Source organism: Cervus elaphus, chromosome 11, assembly GCF_910594005.1.
Source record: "Cervus elaphus chromosome 11, mCerEla1.1, whole genome shotgun sequence".
NCBI classification, from domain to species: domain Eukaryota; kingdom Metazoa; phylum Chordata; class Mammalia; order Artiodactyla; family Cervidae; genus Cervus; species Cervus elaphus.
The window spans coordinates 78,392,821-78,411,064 of record NC_057825.1 but is presented as its reverse complement, the minus strand read 5'-3'; the positions used below and the strand labels follow the sequence as shown (position 1 = coordinate 78,411,064).

General features: G+C 52.2%; 2 protein-coding genes and 1 long non-coding RNA gene across 8 annotated transcripts in view; 2 read left to right on the top strand and 1 right to left on the bottom strand.

Moving 5' to 3' along the window:
- The window catches only part of MTA3 (metastasis associated 1 family member 3), a 196,708-nt gene that overhangs the window by 173,236 nt on the left and 5,228 nt on the right, over positions 1-18,244 (top strand). For 2 of the 4 annotated variants that reach the window (XM_043918144.1, XM_043918143.1), the window contains exons 17-18: positions 5,778-5,805; positions 7,747-7,862. The exons of 1 other annotated variant lie outside the window; for it this stretch is intronic. In XM_043918144.1, coding sequence (XP_043774079.1) covers positions 5,778-5,805; positions 7,747-7,861 — 143 coding nt within the window. In that variant the 3' untranslated portion in view covers position 7,862. Of the gene's footprint in view, positions 1-5,777; positions 5,825-7,746; positions 7,863-18,244 lie in introns of those variants that run through there. One more of the 4 variants, XM_043918146.1, reaches the window with a different exon arrangement.
- On the bottom strand, positions 548-14,727 carry HAAO (3-hydroxyanthranilate 3,4-dioxygenase). 2 transcript variants are annotated; one of them, XM_043918152.1, is made up of 10 exons: positions 14,571-14,727; positions 12,095-12,173; positions 7,258-7,341; positions 6,848-6,954; positions 4,088-4,177; positions 3,681-3,724; positions 3,253-3,398; positions 1,356-1,424; positions 1,085-1,167; positions 548-987 (listed from the first exon to the last, which is right to left on the bottom strand). In XM_043918152.1, exons 1-10 carry the CDS (start codon positions 14,648-14,650, stop codon positions 909-911), a joined length of 861 nt encoding a protein of 286 aa, XP_043774087.1. In that variant the 5' UTR covers positions 14,651-14,727; the 3' UTR covers positions 548-908. The 2 variants fall into 2 exon arrangements, with proteins under 2 accessions (XP_043774087.1, XP_043774088.1); XM_043918153.1 differs by lacking the exon at positions 7,258-7,341.
- On the top strand, positions 13,776-18,230 carry LOC122703711. 2 transcript variants are annotated; one of them, XR_006343571.1, is made up of 3 exons: positions 13,776-14,526; positions 16,004-16,119; positions 18,111-18,230. It is a non-coding gene; the product is annotated as an uncharacterized LOC122703711 (long non-coding RNA). The 2 variants fall into 2 exon arrangements; XR_006343570.1 differs by having other exon boundaries at positions 18,061-18,224.

Sequence of the window (18,244 nt, the reverse complement as noted above, 5' to 3'; positions counted from 1 at the left end):
AAGTCCCAGGATACTGAGCCCCAATCTCCTGCTGCAGCTCCCATGATTCATCTCGACCCACTGCTGCATCCTCAACTCCCAAACTCCTGGGCCCCACGGGGGCCTGTACATAGAGAGGGGGGAGCAGGGGGATGGGGCCAGGTGGCGCTCCCCCTACCACCAAGCCCCTCTGAGGCTCGTCACAATCTTCATGTATTAACCGTGGTTAACTCCACCCGGTGGATTTTGTGTTTTTATGTATTTCTACGTTTTCTACAATGAGCACAAATCATTCCTGTTATTGGGGAGAAAAATGCTCAACAGATGCTATTTCTTAAAGTTATGTAAAAAGAATTAGTGAGAAAGAGGCAGAGAGACTTCAGCCATGCCCCCAGGACAGGCACAGCAGCACGCATGGAGGGGCACACACAGCCCGAGCACTTCTCTAAGCAAGCAGGGGGACTCGAGCCCAGAGCTTCCACACGTCCATGGTCAGCGTCCATGCCCAGACCCCCCACATACACCCAGTCAGGGAGCACTCAGTGTCCGACAGAGACCACAGGCCGTGTGTGTGCAGACCCGCAGGCGCTTGTCGGCCAGCAAGCCTTTATTGAGGGCTTCTTGGCGGCAGGCAAGAGCTGCACTGAGCCTGTGGATGGAGGGCGGCGAGGAGCCGGCCCCAGGCAGCAGTCCACCAGGCAGGAGCACGCAGGGCAGTGGGCTGAGGGCTCTTAGGGGAGAAGGGGAGCTGCGGCCCCCAGGAAGCTGGCAGCCTAGCCGAGAGGACAGGAAGAGAGTGGATGATGATCGTGTCCAGGGCCCAGTCCAGGGGACACTGAGTCTCTGAGCAGCAGTGTACGTAGGAACAGTGGGGCTGGGAGAGTTACTTGGCCAGGGTGGGTGCTCTGGGCCCACAGTGGGAGGATCAGTCATCCCAGGGACTTCTTGCAGGCGGGATCCTGGGTCACAGACAGGGCCACGGAGCCTTGCCCTCGCTCCCAGCCATACCTGTGGAGATGCAGGTGGGCAGGGTCAGATAAGGCTGGGACCCCAGGGAAAGGAGGGCAGGTCCACGGCAGGGGGTAGATCCTCCCCGGGGACTCACAGAGTCCCAGCTGGCACCAGGAGGCTGTCATCAGGGGTCAGGCTCAGGCGCTGTCCTTCCATCGTCACCACAGAGGAGCCCTCCTAGGAAAGAGGAGTAGGAGAAGTGAATGGAGCCTGTTGGGCCACAACGCCTGTCTGAGCATCCCTGAGAGAGCTTTGGCAAGGAGGCCCCGGGAACTGGTCCATACTATGGGCATCCAAGGCCCCAGAGCAGCCCGGCCCCCAGGTGAGGCAGGAGGCGTGCCACCCTCTCCCTGGACCCCACTTGCCAGCTGCCACAGCCATACGTCCACGTCCTGTCTCAGGCCTTGGCTGCTGCCTTGTCCGTGGACCATCACCTGGTGGGAAGTGACACAGGTCTTTCTGGTGCATCCTACCCCACGTAGGAGAGGGCTTTGAACCTGGCCCCCAGACACCAGCCCTGTGTGGGACAGGAGTGGGGCCCACAACACAGCCTCATTTCCATATGCAGAGCAGAGGCCTGGTCTTAGAGAGGAAGGCTGCCCAGGCCCTCCCCACCCCCTTCCCACCCCAGCCACCTGCTCTTTGGGATCACACATGCCTGCCTTTCACATGCACATGGATGTCTGCTCCCTCTGACGCTCAACACAACTACTGCTGAACTGTATGGAGGCACGCCTACCAGGGACATGTGTGTGAACACGGCACAGGGCAGAGCCACAGAGCACACACGTGAACTCCCCAGAGGATGCCCTTCACCCTTCCTCTGTGTGATGTTCGCAGTCTGACCTAAGGAGGTGGAGGAAGTTGGGAGGGGATGAGCAAGAGGGACAGGGAGGCTGAGCCTCTCTGACCTGCATCAGCTCGGAAGCCCACAACCGCTGTGTGGGCCATGCTCCTACCAGCCCTGAGTGGGCCTCAGTAGATATTTGCTGGAGTGAATTGAAGCGGGGAGGAGGAGGGGTGAGAGAATGGGGTGGGAGGGGCTTGGTGGGGCATGCTGGCTCTCATGGCCCTGTGTGAGCTCAGGGCTGGGCTGGCCAGGCCTCTTAGGGTAGGTCTGCATCCAGTGAGCGTCCCTCCACAGGGGTGTCTAATGCAAACTCCCAGGGATGTGACAGTGACCAGCTGTAAAGCACAAGCAAACGTGAGCCTCCTGGCAGGTCTCCACGTTGCCACACTCGCCCTGCTGATCTGGTCCTCACACAGGCCACAGTGATCTTTCTGAACCACCACTCTAGTCTGGTCACCCACCCTGCTCAACACTTAGATGAAATTCTCTTGTCTCTAGCATAAGTCCTTGCGCCTTGCCCAGCCCAGGAGAGCTGCTCGCACATGGGCACTGCCTGCTGCTACTCTGGCCATCTAGCAGTTGTGCCTCTGCCCCTACTTCGCTGTCCTGGTTTCCCAACCTCAGCTATTTGCAATGCCAGCCTGTTTCAAGCCTCCATGCCTTTACTCAGGCTTCTCCTTCACCTGGAATGCACTCTCCATCTCCCTTTCTTCCTTTTGCAAACTCCTACAATAGGTTTAAAACTCAGCTTATACATCACCTTCTCCAGGAAGTTGTCCTGTCTTCCCTCACAGCCTGGTTCCTCCTTTATCATCCTATGACTTCCTATAGCTTCTCTACCACAGAACATATCACATAATCATGGCAATTGTTAATGAACTTTTCCATTTATCAGGCCATACACATTCTGAGGGAGTGACTCTATCTTATTTTCCTACTAAAGCCTAAAACATAATAGACACTCAGTAAATTTTGAATGAGTTGAATGAAAGGAGACCAGCTTTGGGTCTCTGTGCAACTCTCCACCCAACCCTCACCCCCAAATATCTCTCCCTCCTGGCTCCCAAGGCTATCATTGGCCAAAGGCCCAGAAGTCCTGGCAGGGGGATGACCCCAGACTCCCAGGAACCCCTCAGTGGATGGGGCAACCCCCTAATCCCTATTCTGAAGGCAAAGAAAGATTGCTGGGGACCATGTAGCCTCCATGGGCTTCCACTCACAGCAAAGCCATCATTCTCGGAGTAAGGGAGGAAACAAGAAGGCCTGTGCTTGTGTCCACAACTGGCCTGTGAGTGTGAGTGTGTGTGTGTATGAGTGTGTCTGTGTGTGTATGAGTGTGTGTCCATGTGTGATTAGTTCCCATCTCCCAGGGCTGCTGGGCTGACGCCCTGGGTGACCCAAGGCTGCATTACCTGGCTCTCATAGGTGTCCCCAAACAAGCTGAGGGGCGTGCCCGCCTGCAGCTCCTTGCGGTGGCCATCCAGCCAGGCCTCCAGGCACATGGGCTCCATGATGGATCGTGTGCTCAGGGGGAATGGCGGTTCCTTGAGCAGCTGGTCTGCACCCACGGCACAGATGTGGTCAGTGTCCCCTGGCTCCACCCACCCAGTCCCAGCAGGCCTGGTTCCCAGGGGTCCCAGCTCGCAGTCACTGGAATGGTCTCTGTCTCCAGCCCAGGCACCAAGTAGCCATGTGGGGGTATATTTCATGCCATCTTCTTGTGCCTTGAGTACAGGGCAGAGGACTCAAAAGGAGATTCTGGTACCAGGGCCAAGACCCACCCTTCCCTGGAAAAGGTCAGGGGAGGGAGAGAGAGAAAGATGGTTCCCAGGGGCCTCACCAGGGTTGGGCTTTCCCGTTCTGTACTGCTCAGAGCTGAAGAACCTGCAGGGACAAAGGAGGAGGAGGAGGGGGCTAAAGACACATGTGCGCGCGCACGCGCACACACACACACACACACACACACACACATACACTCCGAAGGGCAGGAGCCCACACACACTCATGGCACCCTCACATGATCTGCTGTATATCCACACTCCTTTCCCCTGCCTCCACTCCACAGGGGTGGAGCTTTCCAATCTGGGGCCCTTCCATCCTGGGAGGGGCAGACTTTCTCCCTAAATCCTGGGCATCATTACTCCAGGCTGGTGGATGCTCCCCTAGAGCCCTGCTGGGCTGGGTCTGCTTGCCCCCGGCCAGAGCACAGGACCTCAGGAGGGCAAGGGGCAGGGGCTGGGGGCTCACTCCTGGATGATGGGGGCCAACTGCGTGCCGAGGTCCTCGCAGTAGAACCACTTCTCATACAGGACGTCCGTGGTGTCCCCTACGTAGTACCTGCCAGAGCAAAGGACAGGCACCCAGCTCTTCACCTGGGCGTTGCAGGGCAGCCTCCCTCAGGCCTGGCTCTGCTTGTGGATGACTGGGCCCGGCTGGCTCCGCCGAGCTGACCACCTGCTACATCCTGTTAGCGCAACCTAGTGGCCAATGTGCCCACCCACACCCAGCTCTCCCTGGAGGCCCTGTGTGGCCCCAGCGTGGGAGGGCTGTTATCCACCCCACTCCCATAGCTCTTCCTGGTTCGCCAAACAATACCATTTACCAAGCAGATAGAGCTCTGAGGTTCAGGGGGAAACTATGCAACTTGGCAGGGATTACACAACCTGTCAGTGGCCAAAACAGGACAGATTGGAGACAGTCCTAGAAGCCTAGAGAGCATCAGTGACAAGTGTTTTTCCAAAAGAAGAAGCTGGGGCTGAGTCCGATTCCGGCCCTGCGGCTGGATTCCCACCGGCCTGCTGGCAGTCTAGGTCAGAGCACACGAAACCTCAAGGATCCAGCATGCCACAGATGCCCCCCAGGTAGGAGGGGTCCTTCTCCTTTTGGGGTCATGGATGCCTTTGAGAACTAGAGCATAAGTGCTGTGTCTCTTCTCCGGAGGAAGGACCATATGTCTGTAGCAGGCTTCCTGTGCCTGGAGAACCCCATGAGCAGAGGAGCCTGGCAGGCTAAATCCACAGGGCCACAAAGACCCCACAAAACCCACGGATTCAACTGAGTGACTTGAGCATGCACACAAGACTCCCTGAAGCCCAGCCAGGCCCCCAACCCAGCCTGGCAGGCAACTCCACTGGCCTGAGGAGTATCTGGCAGACCGGGGCCGGGCCTCAGGACCCTGTGTAGGCAGTGCATCTGCTGACTGAATGCCTGATCCCCAAACTTAGCTCCCAGGACCAGGCCAGCTCTGCTCTTCAGCTCCCCCCAAAAAGAGAAGTGGTTCTGCTTACAGACAATGGTTCATAGACACACAGTGCATCCACCCTGCCTGATACCCTAAGTTCTATCCTGGGATGGAGCTGGCTACCAGAAAGTCTCATAACTGGACCTCAATGCCTTCCAGGAATTGCCTTCAGAGTAGCATTTTAATGTTGAGCCCCTGGCTTTTATTAAAGGTCAAAAGCAGATGAAATATGTTATTGACTTTGCTGTAAAAATGTTCCCGAAGATGCTGTCCTCTCCATTACTAAAGACTCCCTATATAAAACCCCACTGAAAATTTTATTTTCACATTTAAGGCCAGGCAGCTATTTCTGCAAGACTATTCTGCAGTAGGTTTGCATGCAGTCATTAACATTGTGGTTTTTGCAAAGCATTTAATAGTATGATAAGTACTCATGAGTTTTTTTTTTTTAATGTAAAAACAAAACTCAAACCCATACTCGCAATAAAACTACACTGTTGTAAGGAACAGATATGCATGGAAAAAAAGATGAGATAGAAAGTGCTTTGCTAGGGTTTTTTGGTGGGATGACTTTTTTTCTGTGTGTTTTCTCTTTATTTTTGTTTTATTGAGATATCATTCGCATACTATAAAATTTACCCTTTTCCCGACAAGTGATTTTAATTTTGTTCATTTTGCTTTCTTGTACTTTTCCAGATTTTAAGGACAAACCTGTAGGACTGTGGTAATTATAAAAAAGGGAAACATTTTAAAAATGTCCTTTATAACAGAAGATGTGGGGCAAAGTATCCTGATTTCAGTAGCTTGTTGGGAAATTTTAATTTTCTTAGTTAAAAAATACCTCAAAAATTGCTTAGCTTTTGGAAAAATGAGCCACAAGTTTAGTCCTCCTTTCAGGGGATATTAATCAGGTAACTGATTGGAACCGGATGTGACCTCAGCTATAGAAACACAGCACCCATCTCTGCACCCATGTTCGTCCCCTCCTAGGTGCTGACTCACACTGCCATCGTGTCCGGCCTGGCCCAAACTTTGTATTTCTCTATAGTTCCAGCTTGGCCACTTTCTAGCCAACTCAACTTCCCTGGGCTCTTTTTCTTCATCTGTCGAGTACAGAGGATAACAGTACCCACTGGATAAGGTGATAGGATCGTTGTGAGGATTAAAGGAATAAACATAAAGTGGTGCCCGACAGATAGCAAATGTTATACAAATGTCAGCGCTGGGTGTGGAATGAGCTGGGGTAGAGAAACAAGCAGAGGGCCGCACTAATGGAGACTGACTAAACTCTGGAATTGGAGGCTGGGAGAAGCAGCAGTGTTCCAGGCTGCCCTGGAGTATGATTTTGGCATCCACTCCCCCACCGCCCCCACCGCCCTGCCCTTCCCCAGCAGACTTCAGTGCAGAAAGCATGGGTTCTGGGACTTCCCTGGGCATCCAATGTTTAAGACTCTATGCTTCCAATGCAGGGGGTGTGGCTTTGATCCCTGGTCAGGGAACTAAGATTCCACTCGTTCTGGGCCTGGCCATAAGGTATCAGGTTAATGGGCTCCCAGGGGTTCACAGAGATTACACCCTCCCCTGCATCATCAGACCCACCCTGCTACCTACCCAAATCCTTCCCCATCTGCCAGCAAATGTAGGATCTCCATTGCCACCAACCCTCTCAGTGGTGGTTGAGTGGCTTTCTTGGGTCTGTCTGGGATCCTTTCCCCTGCTGCTTGCCCCTCTAACTCTGCCCCAGACCCCCGCTCTGACCCATTTACCTGAGCCCATCTAGTTCCGTTTTCAGCCGCTTCCGCTCAATCACCAGCCCCACTGTGTTGGCAAACCTCTGCGGAGAGTGGGGGACCCCAGCAGGCAGGAGGAAGATCTGCACGGGGCGGGGGGCAAGGTGCCAGCAGGGTTACAGTCCCCCACGGAGACCTCAGTGCTGCAGCGCCCCGGGGCCTCCCCAGCTGACCATGATCCGGCCCAGCACCCTCTCTGCCCAGCCCCTACCCCAGGAACCAGAGAGGATGTCAGGCTGGGCTGAGACGGGCATGAGGAAGTGCCTGCGGATGGGGCTGAGGTACAGGTCGGGCAGGTGGGAGGGCAGGAAAGGCTGGGAGACCAAGACTCCACCAAAGCCAGGAGAGTGGACCCCGTGGGCTCCTGTTCCAGGCCCCAGCCTCACCTCTCCCTGCCGAATGACCATATCCCGATGTTTCCCTCGCTCCAGGACTCGGAGAAGCATGTCCCCCTCCAGCTGGTAAAACACCTGTGAGACCGGACAGCGGACAGGCTCTGACCTCCCCACTCCCTCTTCCGGGTCTTTGGCCTGAGTTCTGCCCAGAAAACCTGAGAAACTTCCCGAAGGCCTCACAGTTTATGAGCAGCTTAGTCACTCCTGCCTGAGGCCCCAGCTTCCCCTGACACAGGTCATAGATAAAAGTGCTGGGGACATGTGAGGGTAATACTTTCACGTTAAAGTGATGATCAAGATACCCAGGACACCTTAGGTGGTGTCTGGCTTGGGGGCAGGAGGCTGGCTGAGATGCCCACTGGATAATTTAGGGACCCATCGCCCAGGTAAGGAGAACCACCCCTTGACTGTGTCCCAGGGGCTGGGCAAGCATGTGACTGACTGACCTTGTTTTATTTATTGTGCTGTGCTTTATTGCAGTTCCCAGATATTGCCTTTCTCTTTTCTTTTTTTTAACAAAGTGAAGGTTTGTGACAACCCTGCATCGAGCAAATCTATTGATACCATTTTCCCAACAGTATTATTTCTAAATTAAGGTATATATATTGTTTTTTTAGACATAATACAATTGCACACTTAATAGACTACAGCATATTATAAATATTTACATGCGGTAGGAAACCAAAAAATTCATACGGCTCACTTTATTGAAATATTTGCTCTCTTTTAGTGGTCTGGAACCGAGCCTGCACTATCTCTGAGGTATGCCTGAACATTATCAGAACTCTTTATAACAACCTCCAAAAATATTGTCAGCCCCATTCTGCAGAAAAGAAAAAAGAAAGGCTCGGAGAGTGAAGTGACTTGCTCCAGGTTTTACAGTTAGTCCTGGAGTAGCCGTGTGGACCTGAGTGTAGCTCTGGAGCCAGTGCTGGCTCCTCCGGCCACAGTAAGGCCCTGGAAAGGGGCTGGGCTGGTCCAAACCCCTCTGGAGATCGGCTGGCCATGGAAATGTTGTGCTCAGTCCTGGGAGCTGGGATGAATTGGGGGGGGGGGGGCTTTGAGGGTGGAAGCCCTCATTTCCTGCTGTCTCCCTGGGGTGCAGCAGGGTGGTGCTGCAGGGCTCCTACTGCACTTGTCCTCTTCCACCCTAAGTCCCTGATTAATGTGTTTACTGAGATTACCCATGGCACTGGGAGGAGGAGGAGGAAGACATATTTTCTCTCTACCAGTCACACATTGCATGGGTGTTAAAAACCCCAGCCAAATAGTTGAAGGGTTGTTATTAATAATAACAATTACTATTATCATGTAAGGAGTTAGAGGAGATAGAGGTTCTTGCCCCAGAGTCTACTAAGAGAAATTAAGTGGGCTCAGGAAAACTAGAGAAATGTGACTTTGCAGTCTGACACACGGGCAAGCTGACACCATGCCCCTGAAGGGCAATTTGGCAAAGGGCAGAAAGAGTCTTCACAGCTCATGCCTCTATAAGGGTTTCTTGGGATGCCAGACCTTTCATGCTGAACTTGACCTAGTCATTCCATCTCTAGAAAAGTGGCTTCAGGGAGTCAGAAGTGCACCTGCCTTGTGGTGGACATGCATGGCTATTTTATCACAGTGCGTGGTAGTTTAAGGCATCACCTGGTCCTCAGCTCAGCCAGTCACCATGTACCTTTGGCCAATTCAGTTAGTCTTTCTATGCCTCCATTTCTTTATCTATAAAATGACAGTATCTACTCAGAATGTTGTCCAGGATGCTATATACAAAGATAGCCAATACATAGTTAGCACTCAGTAATCTCTAGCTATTAATACTAGTGATGGAAAGAATAGAAAAACTAATGCTAATAATAACAAGAGGGGAAATCACATTATTTTATGATAGAGACAAAATATGGAACATTATGCCATTAAAAGCTATGTTTTTGCATAACTGTCAGTAAAATGGAAAAATGCTAAAGTTATCCAGTTAAAGCAAGATTCAAAATGACACCCAGCAGGATTCTATTTATTGTTGTTGTGTAGTCACTAAGCCATGTCTGAGAATTCTAATTACATAGTGTATAATACATGTATAAACCAGGCTGTGTTCACAGTGCCCCCATGAGTGGTGGGATTATGAATGACGTACATATTTACATTTGTCTTTTCTGTATTCTGCACATTTTCTACAATAAACAATCTTTACTCTTATTACTTAATATAATTCATGCAAGTTATTTAAAACAAATAAGAAAAAACCTATCAGTCTCTCTTAGGGAACAATTCTGCAAACTCCCCCAAACCCTTTCAGCTAGGAGAAAGCCTCAATGTGTATGTATGTGGGGGGATGTCCTTTCATGGTTGGAGGGAGAGGAGGAAGGGCCTAGAGAATTCTAAGGAGATGGCCATAGCCCTTAGGCCCTGCAAATATCACGGAAAACAGGAGTGGGGGGGTGGGCCTGGAGTGATGGTCTGGGCCAAAGTCAAGCCCTTTCTGGCAGGCTACAAGGTATTAGTGGCCATTAAACAAAAACACAGAAAGGAAGTGGAATTTCAGAGGCCTGCCCTGTGATGGGTGGGCGGTGGCGGGTGGGGGGTGTTCCCCGGTGGCTCAGCAGTAAAGAATCCACCTGCCAATGCAGGAGACTCGGGTTCGATCCTTAGGCTGGGAAGATCCCCTGGAGAAGGAAATGGCAACCCACTCCAGTATTCTTGCCTAGGAATTTCTATGGACAGAGGAGCCTGATGGGCTACAGTCCATGGGTTCACAAAAGAGTTAGACACGACTGAGCGACTAAACAACACAACCTATGATGAGGGACAGGCCTCATCAGCAGAGATGCAGATCCTGAACAGCAGAAAATTCCAAACAGCCATGGGCAATCCAAAAGGAATGATGCTCTATTTGGAAGTAAATGATGTTTGGGGCCTGGGGCTAACTGGAAGATTAACTGTACCCACTCAAGCAGCTGCTGAATCAAATCTGGCCTGCGCAGCCTGGAAAGGCCTTACAGGCAGGCAGGGCCAGAGAGGGGCTGAGGGTGCAGAGAACCCAAGCACCCCCACTCTCTGCCAGGTGTGCACATACCCTACACACTGCATCCTTCCACCAGGCAGGGGCTGATGTCCCCCATCAGCTGCAAGGAAATTCACGCAGGCTCAGAGAGGTGGCATGCATATGTGCTCAGTCGTGTCCAACTCTGTGACCCTGTAGACTGTAGCCTGCCAGGCTCCTCTGTCCATGCGATTTCCCAGGCAAGAATACTGGAGTGGGTTGCCATTTCCTACTCCAGGGGTCTTCCTGACCCAGGTGTCAAACCCAAGTCTCCTGCAGTTCCTGCATTGGGCAGGCGGATTCTTTACCACTCCACTACCAGAGGACCCCCCTGGTGATGGGAGGTGAAAGAAAGTGAAAGTGAAAGTCGCTCAGTCAAGTCTGACTCTTTGTGACCCCATGGTCTATACAGTCCATGGAATTCTCCAGGCCAGAATACTGCAGTGGGTAGCCTTTCCCTTCTCCAGGGGATCTTCCCAACCCAGGGATCAAACTGGGGTCTCCTGCATTGCAGGTGGGTTCTTTACCAACTGAACTATCAAGGAAGCCCATCCAAATCACGTGGTTGGTAAGAGGGGGACTCCAGGTCCACCTGACTCCCAGCCCAGGCTCTCTTGCACTTGTTCACCCCAAGGGAAGGAATGGGGTAAGTGCAGCGCATGTGCTGGGTGAAGCCTGGGCACCTGAAAGGCAGAGACCTGAGGTCAGCCAGGAGAAAAATTCAGCTCAGTGGCTTCCCTTCCCTCACTGGAAAGAAGCCTGGCCCCTGGAGTCTCCTTTGTTCCAGCTGGGTGAGGACAGGCAGGGACAGCAAACGCACTGACACTCAGTCCTGTGGCTGCCAGGGTTTGACCTGCGGCTGGCACTCTCCCTCACCTTAGGTGGAACCAAGCCATCAAAAACAACCTCTAGCCAAATTCCTCCCAGCCACCTGAGTGTCCCTCCAGAGCGAGACACCTGCTCAGGTCATCCCTCCCCTGAAATCCAGCAGTCAGGGCTTGGTTTGGACCCCTCAGTGGATAGTCGTCCACCAGAGTGGGTGGGGTGGAGTCTGGTGACCAAGCTGAACCCTGGACCTTGAACCCTAGCAGCAGGTCCTCCGGGAAGATAGGTGCCCCCCAACCATGACGATCCTTTGCCACCAGAGATTCTAAGAGCTGGGAACCCATCTGTGTCTCTCAAGGGGACCCATCTTTTTACTTTTGATTTACTTTTGCTTACTCACTTTGGGGTAGGTAGTATGGAAACACAGCTCAAAATTCAAGGTACAAAAGGGTTTTCAGTACAAATCCCTCCTCCCACCTGCCCACCTGTTCATCAGATAGCTCCCAGCAACTGATGTGCCTTGTACCCGCTAGATAAGGAGGGGGGCCTCCCAGTCCTAACCCTTCCCAGAGAACTTGGCTCCTGGGAACAGAGTGGAGCCCCAGGTCCCTCTCAGCATCTGGGTCCCATTTTGGAGGCCAATCTTGCATTGTTCAGGTGTGGGGGTGAAGGGACTGGGGCATCCCCTTGGACCATGGATGGCCCCTGTGTCCGGGGGCTGATGCCCAACAGCTGGAGCCTCTCACCCCCGCAAAGCCTGGGCTCTTTCCTGTGGCTTCTCCAGCAGGGTTTCTTCAAGGATGGAGCTGTCAAGGGGGTCACTGGTGCCCACAACTTCCAGGCAGCAGTTTCGCACCGTGGTTTTAGTTGTGCCCCACTCCCCGCCATCCACAGGCTCTGGTCCCGGCAGGGGAAGTGACCCTCGTTCTGGGCTGGGTCAGGGGAGGGGGCAGTCGGCAGGCCTACCTCCTCACCCTCCTCGATGTGGTAGTCCTTCCTGGAGTTGGGACCCCCCACGAACATGATTTTGAGCTGCTTCTGGTGCCTGCAATGGATGAGGGGGGTGAGATCCTGAACTGACTCATAGGAGAGGACAGGAGGGTTGCAGGGGCCTGTGGGGGGTCTGGAGGAGGCCTGAGTACACTTGGGAGAGGGAGAGGGCTATTTCTGTGTCACTGTCCCTGAAAGTCTCCATTTTCGTCTGCATGTGCATCCAAGGGTCTAGGTGTGTGTGTGTCTGTGACTGTGTGCGTGCCCACGTCCTTCCTCTGCTCAAAACCCTCAAGCCTCGGGACTTCCCCGATGATCTAGTGGCTAAGACTCCACGCTCCCGATGCAGGGGGTCTGGGTTTGATCCCTGGTCAGGGAACTAGATCCCACATGCAGCAACTAAGATCTGGCGCAGCCAGTTAAATAAAAGCAACTTTCCAGCAGCTTCCTATGTTTCCTCTGCCTTATATTCATTCATATGTTGAAATCCTAACCCCAGTACCGCAGAATATGACCTAATTGGGAACTAGGGTAATCGCAGGTGTAATTAGTTAAGCTATGATGAGATCACACTGGCATGGGGTGGGGGGAGTGCTCTAACCTAATATGACTGGTGTCTGGAAGACTGGAAGATTTAGACACAGTCACACTTAGGAGGAGAATGCCATGTGAAGATAAAGGCAGAGAGCGGAGTGATGCTGCAGAAGCAAGGAATGCAAAGGCTGCAGCCGAACCTCCGGAATCAAGGAGAAGCTCGGAGCAGCGTCTCCCTCACAGCACGACGGGACACAGCAGCTCTAGTGGGCTTCCCCCTTCCTTCTGCCCTGGGGCTCACCACATCTGCCTGCCTGCCTACCGGTACCCCTTGTCTGTTTCTGTGTCTTGGCTGCCTCCTCCCACCAGAATGTCCGCTCCAGCAGGAAGGGGCTTCCGTCACTTTCTTCCTGTCTACCTCTGGGGTCCAGAGCTGTGCCTGGCATGTGGTTGGTGTTCACATGCTCACATCTGCTGAATGAGTGAAGGGAGGACCTGTACTTTGTGGTTACTAATATCAGGGCAGTGCTGGAAAGCGGGGTGGGGGCCTGGAGGCTGGTGCAGCCTGGAAGTGCCCAGGGTGATGAGGGTGGAACCACAGCAGCGGCGTGGGGCTGGAGAGGAGCAGATGAATGTGAGTCACCATGAGGGGGAGGAGGTGGAGGACTGAAGTGAGACTATGGAGAGAGATGCAGTGGAGGGGAGAGTTGGGGGTGACAAAAGCACTAGAAGAGACAAGGTTTGGGGGTGGGGGATGTTGACTGTTACTGCAGTATTGCACAGTCACAAGAGGGTGGACTTTGGAGTCAAACTCTTGCATGGGCTTGGACCCTGCCCCACACTAGCTTTGCGACATTGGGTAAGTTCCTTGTTAAGATTTCCCACCCTAGACTAGGACTTCCCTTGTGGCCTAGTGGCTAAGACTCCATGATCCCAGGGCAGGGGCCTGGGTTCAATCTCTGGTCAGGGAACTGGATCTCGCATGCCACAACTAAAGATCCTGCATGCCACAGATCTCAAGTGCTGTAACCAAGACCCAGCACAGCCAAATAAATAAATATTAAGAAAAACAAATCCCACTCCCATCCTACTGGGAGAATTACATGAGATGATATGAAAATACCTGGTAGTCTCCAACTAGCCAAGGTGTTAGTGATTGGAGCTGGGTGGCTTGAAAAGCTACCTGGTTGATGTTCTGTGGACCCAGCAAACACAAGACTGTGACCCTGGAGCTGGGGAGCACAGAAGGCCCCACCATCCAGGTGACTGAAGGGGAAGGAGGTGAAGAGGCCACAGGGACGGCCTGAGACCTCAGCTGGAGGAAGACTGTGCTGGACCAGGGTCTGCCCTGTTGGGTGCTGGGGGCAGAGGTGGCTAGGGAGGCCTGGTGGAAGTCTGTGTGAGTGTGCCCAGCTGCAGAGGGGGCCAGGAAGAGCACCAGAGAGCCTGCCCCAGGAGCTGACCCTCTGACCTCACCCTCCACCTGCAGCTTCCTGGACCCAGTAGGGGTGTAATACTGGGCGGTTCCCACACCTCGGTTCTATTATAATTCTGGGGCATCAACCTCGCTGCCCCCCAATTTCTGAGAATCAGTGGGGGTTGGAGTGCTGCTTCTCAGCCCTGGAAGGCAGGGCTACCACTTAGCACCTGCATCTCTCTCATCTCGGTCGGTCACCCAGCTTCCTCAGACGGCAAGGCCACAGTTCCCATGCAGTCACCAGAAAGAGGAACAGAGGAGGGTGGTGAAACCCGGAACAGTCCGTCCTCACCCTCCTATGAACACCACGAGGATGGCATCCCCCTTTCTGCAAGCTTCCGGGTGGAGGAACTCAGAGCGGGAGATTGAGGGGAGCAGTTGGAAGGATGGCGAGGAGGTGAGAACAGAGGGCAGGAGGGTGGGGGCGTGCGTGGGACTCACAGGAGCTTGTTGCAGACGGGGGGCAGGAAGGAGCCCCGGTTCTCCTCCACCCACGCCTTCACTTTCACTGGGCGCTCCATGGTCTCCCGGGAGCCGCACTCCTGAGCCGTGTCCTCCGCTCTGTCGAAGGGGCGCGCCTCTGCCCGGACACCTATTGGCCGCCTGGTTAATAAGCATCCTGAGGGTCAAAGGGCGGGGCAACAACCGGGACTCGTCGTGGCCCCTCTCGGACTTTGGTCTGGAACTCCACCCCCCACCTCGCGCTCGGTACCGCCCAGCGGGCCGCTCGCCACATCCCGGGCTCCCTGCCCACCCGCGTGAGAGTGGAGCGCCCGATCCAGGCTTAGGACACGGGATCCAGAACCTTCCTGGTCCCTTGCCCCCAGACTTTCCACCTGGGACCCAGGGAGACCCCCAAAGAAATCCTGTAAGGAGGAGAAGGCGGGTTTGGAAACCGAAGCGCCTGATCACTGGGTTGCTGACACTGGATTGAGGCCTCAGTTTCCTCATCTGTAGACTGGGAATGTCGGGGTTGCACAGCGGCCACCATAGGCCTCGATTGATGTTAGTCCCCTGTCCGGTCACTAGGGCAGAGGTCAGGCCAGAGCCCGCAGGTGCCATTTGCTCGGCTGTGTCAGTGACTGGTTGGAGAGAGGACGCAGGAGGGGCGGGGAGCGCAATGCTGGGAGGCCGTGATGCTAGACAGGGAGCCGCCAGGCCGGGCTTGGGGCCTCGCCCCTCACCTACGCTCGCAGGTGGCAGGCAGAGCGCCGACAGGGTGCCTGGCGCTGTTCTGAGCTCCTTTCGTGTCTTGGGGCATACTCAAATCACACCACAGTTTACGAGGAGTTTCACAGATGCAGAACCGGGCACTGGGACCGGGAATCTGAGATGAGGTGAGGAGGGCGGACAAACCTATTGCGCTGATGATTCCAGCCTGGGGTGAGAGCCGCTAGCCCGGATCCTCGCGAGCGGGCGGAGACGCGATCCTTCCCCGCGGAGGCGGGGAAGGCCCATTGGACACCTGCTTTCTTCTCTTTCTTCCAGACTCAGAATTCTTGGGAAGATTGCAAGTGTTGGAAGAGGGCCGGGAGGGGAGGTGGTGGTGGCGGGGGCGGGGGGGCGGGGAAAGGATCAGAGCTGACACCAGAATCTAGACTGGAGAGTTTAAGAAATTCGAAACTCCTCCGACTCCTGTTCCCCATCCCATCTTGGCCCCTCCCTGCTACGTAGGGTGGGGGGGTTTTCTCATTATCCTCAGTCACAGCGCTCCAGGTGCAAATGAAAACCCAGTCAGTAGCAAACAAGATTCCTGCCCTCCCTCGCTGGGAGCCTCCTGTTTCCTCTCCACGCACCCCCTTCCCTTTCTCCCTCCTTTTTCTTTTTATTTATTTAGAACTTTTTTTTTTTTTTTGCTGAATGTTTCTTTCTAGAATCTTGTTTGGCACCAAAACAACTGAAACCATCTTCTTTATCTTTCTCATCTACAAGAAAGCAGAGGAGATTTAAACAATGACACATGAAACACCAAGGATCTAGGATGTGTGAGGTTTGCGTTGGATGTTTGTTAAATGGAAGGGTGGGTGGGTGCGTGGATAAAGGCATGAATGAATTCCCACTAAAAGGGGAAACAAAAACCAAAAAACTCCATGATTTCAGCCCAACAGAAGTTGTGATATGTAGTTCAAGGAAAACAATGACAGTTATCCTGCATCTTATTTTTTTAAACTTTTTATTTTATATGGGAGCCTAGTTGATAAACTGGAGAAGGCAATGACACCCCACTCCAGTACTCTTGCCTGGAAAATCCCATGGACAGAGGAGCCTGGTAGGCTGCAGTCCATGGGGTCGCTAAGAATGGGACAGGACTAAGCAACTTCACTTTCACTTTTCACTTTTATGCATTGGAGAAGGAAATGGCAACCCACTCCAGTGTTCTTGCCTGGAGAATCCCAGGGACGGGGGAGCCTGGTGGGCTGCCGTCTATGGGGTCGCACAGTCGGACACGAGTGAAGTGACTTAGCAGCAGCAGCAGTTGATAAACAATGTTATATTAGCTTCAGGTGTACAGAAAAGTGATTCAGTTATACATACACATACATCTATTCTTTCTCAAATTCTTTTCCCATTGGTTATATAATATTTTTAAAAACCTCTTTATTTTATATTGGGGTATAGCCAATGAATAATGTGATAGTTTTAGGTAAAGAGCAAAGGGGCTCAGCTATACGTATACATGTATCCATTCTCCTCCAAATTTCCCTCCCATCCAGGCTGCCACATAACACTGAGCAGAGTTACATGTGCTATGCAGTAGGTTCTCCTTGGTTATCCGTTTCAAATATAGCATTGTGTACCTGCCAATCCCAAACTCCCTAACTATCCCTCCCCACCATCCTTCCCCCGTCCCTGGTAACCATCTACAAAATTTACAAACAGCTTAATATCATTTAAAAAAACCCAATTAAAAAATGGGCAAAATACCTAAATAGACGCTTTTCTAAAGAAGACTTACAGATGGCCAAGAGGCACATGAAAAGATGTTCAACGTCATCTTTGAACAGAGACGTTCAAAGAGAAATGCAAATAAGAACTACAATGAGATATCACCTCACACTAGTTAGAATGGCTATCATCAAAACCACCACAAATAATAAATGCTGGAGAGGGTGTGGAGAGAAGTGACCCCTTCTGCACTGTTGGAGGGAATGTAAACTGGTACAGCCACTCAGGAGAACAGTATGGAAGTTCTTAAAGAAACTAAAAATAGAGCTACCATACAATCTTGCGATTCTACTCCTGGGCATGTATCTGGAGAAAAATATGGTTTGCAAGGATACACGCACCCCAATGTTCACTGCAGCACTGTTTACAATAGCCAAGACATGGAAACAAACTAAATGTTCTTTGACAGAAGAATGGATAAAGAAGATGTGGTACATATATACAATGGAATATTCCATAGCCATTAAAAGAATAAAATAATGCAGCGACTTGTATGAATTTAGAGACTGTCATACTGTGTGAAGTAAGTCAGACAAAGAGAAATATCATATGATATCACTTGTATGTGGAATCTTAAAAAAAAGACATACAAATGAACTTATTAACAAAATAGAATCATACTCTCATTTTAACCTAACTAGTCAAACAACATGGATAATTGAGGCTACAATTGATTGTCTGAGGTCTGAATTATCCAGATTAACCTTAAATACAGGCTAGATAATTTGCCACATGGTTTCTGTAAAGTATGCCCTTTAGTTTGTGCTGCATAGATAAAACACCATGTCAATTCAATTGGCAAGACTTCTAGCTTGGGTGTTGGGCACCATTTGATCCAATGTTCAGAAAATAAATTTTTACTGATTTTCAACAATTCAAATTTTATTTGAATTTCAACAATTCAAATTTTATCTGCGTGTTCTGGCATTGTTTGGTCACAGTCATCTGGACCGCTTCCAGTTATTGACCCATGAGTTCCTTCTAGTTTCTGGATCTTACCTGCTCACAGCAGCCATCTCTCCCCTCTGCACAAAGAAGCTCATTGCACCATGGTGTGAGAAGCTGTCTTTGCCTTAGGACCAGAGCTCATCAGAGCCTCTCCTGGTCGCTGGTGCCTGGCTTTGGTCTCCCCTGGATGGCAGCTGCCTGCCCAGGTCACTAAAATCAGT

Coding starts and splice junctions, on each gene's coding strand:
- HAAO (XM_043918152.1), bottom strand. CDS start 14,650: ATGGAGCGCCCAGTGAAAGTGAAGGCGTGGGTGGAGGAGAACCGGGGC. Junction 12,174..14,570: donor CCCGTCTGCAACAAGCTCCT/GTGAGTCCCACG, acceptor CATCCATTGCAG/GCACCAGAAGCAGCTCAAAA. Junction 7,342..12,094: donor ACATCGAGGAGGGTGAGGAG/GTAGGCCTGCCG, acceptor CCGGTCTCACAG/GTGTTTTACCAGCTGGAGGG.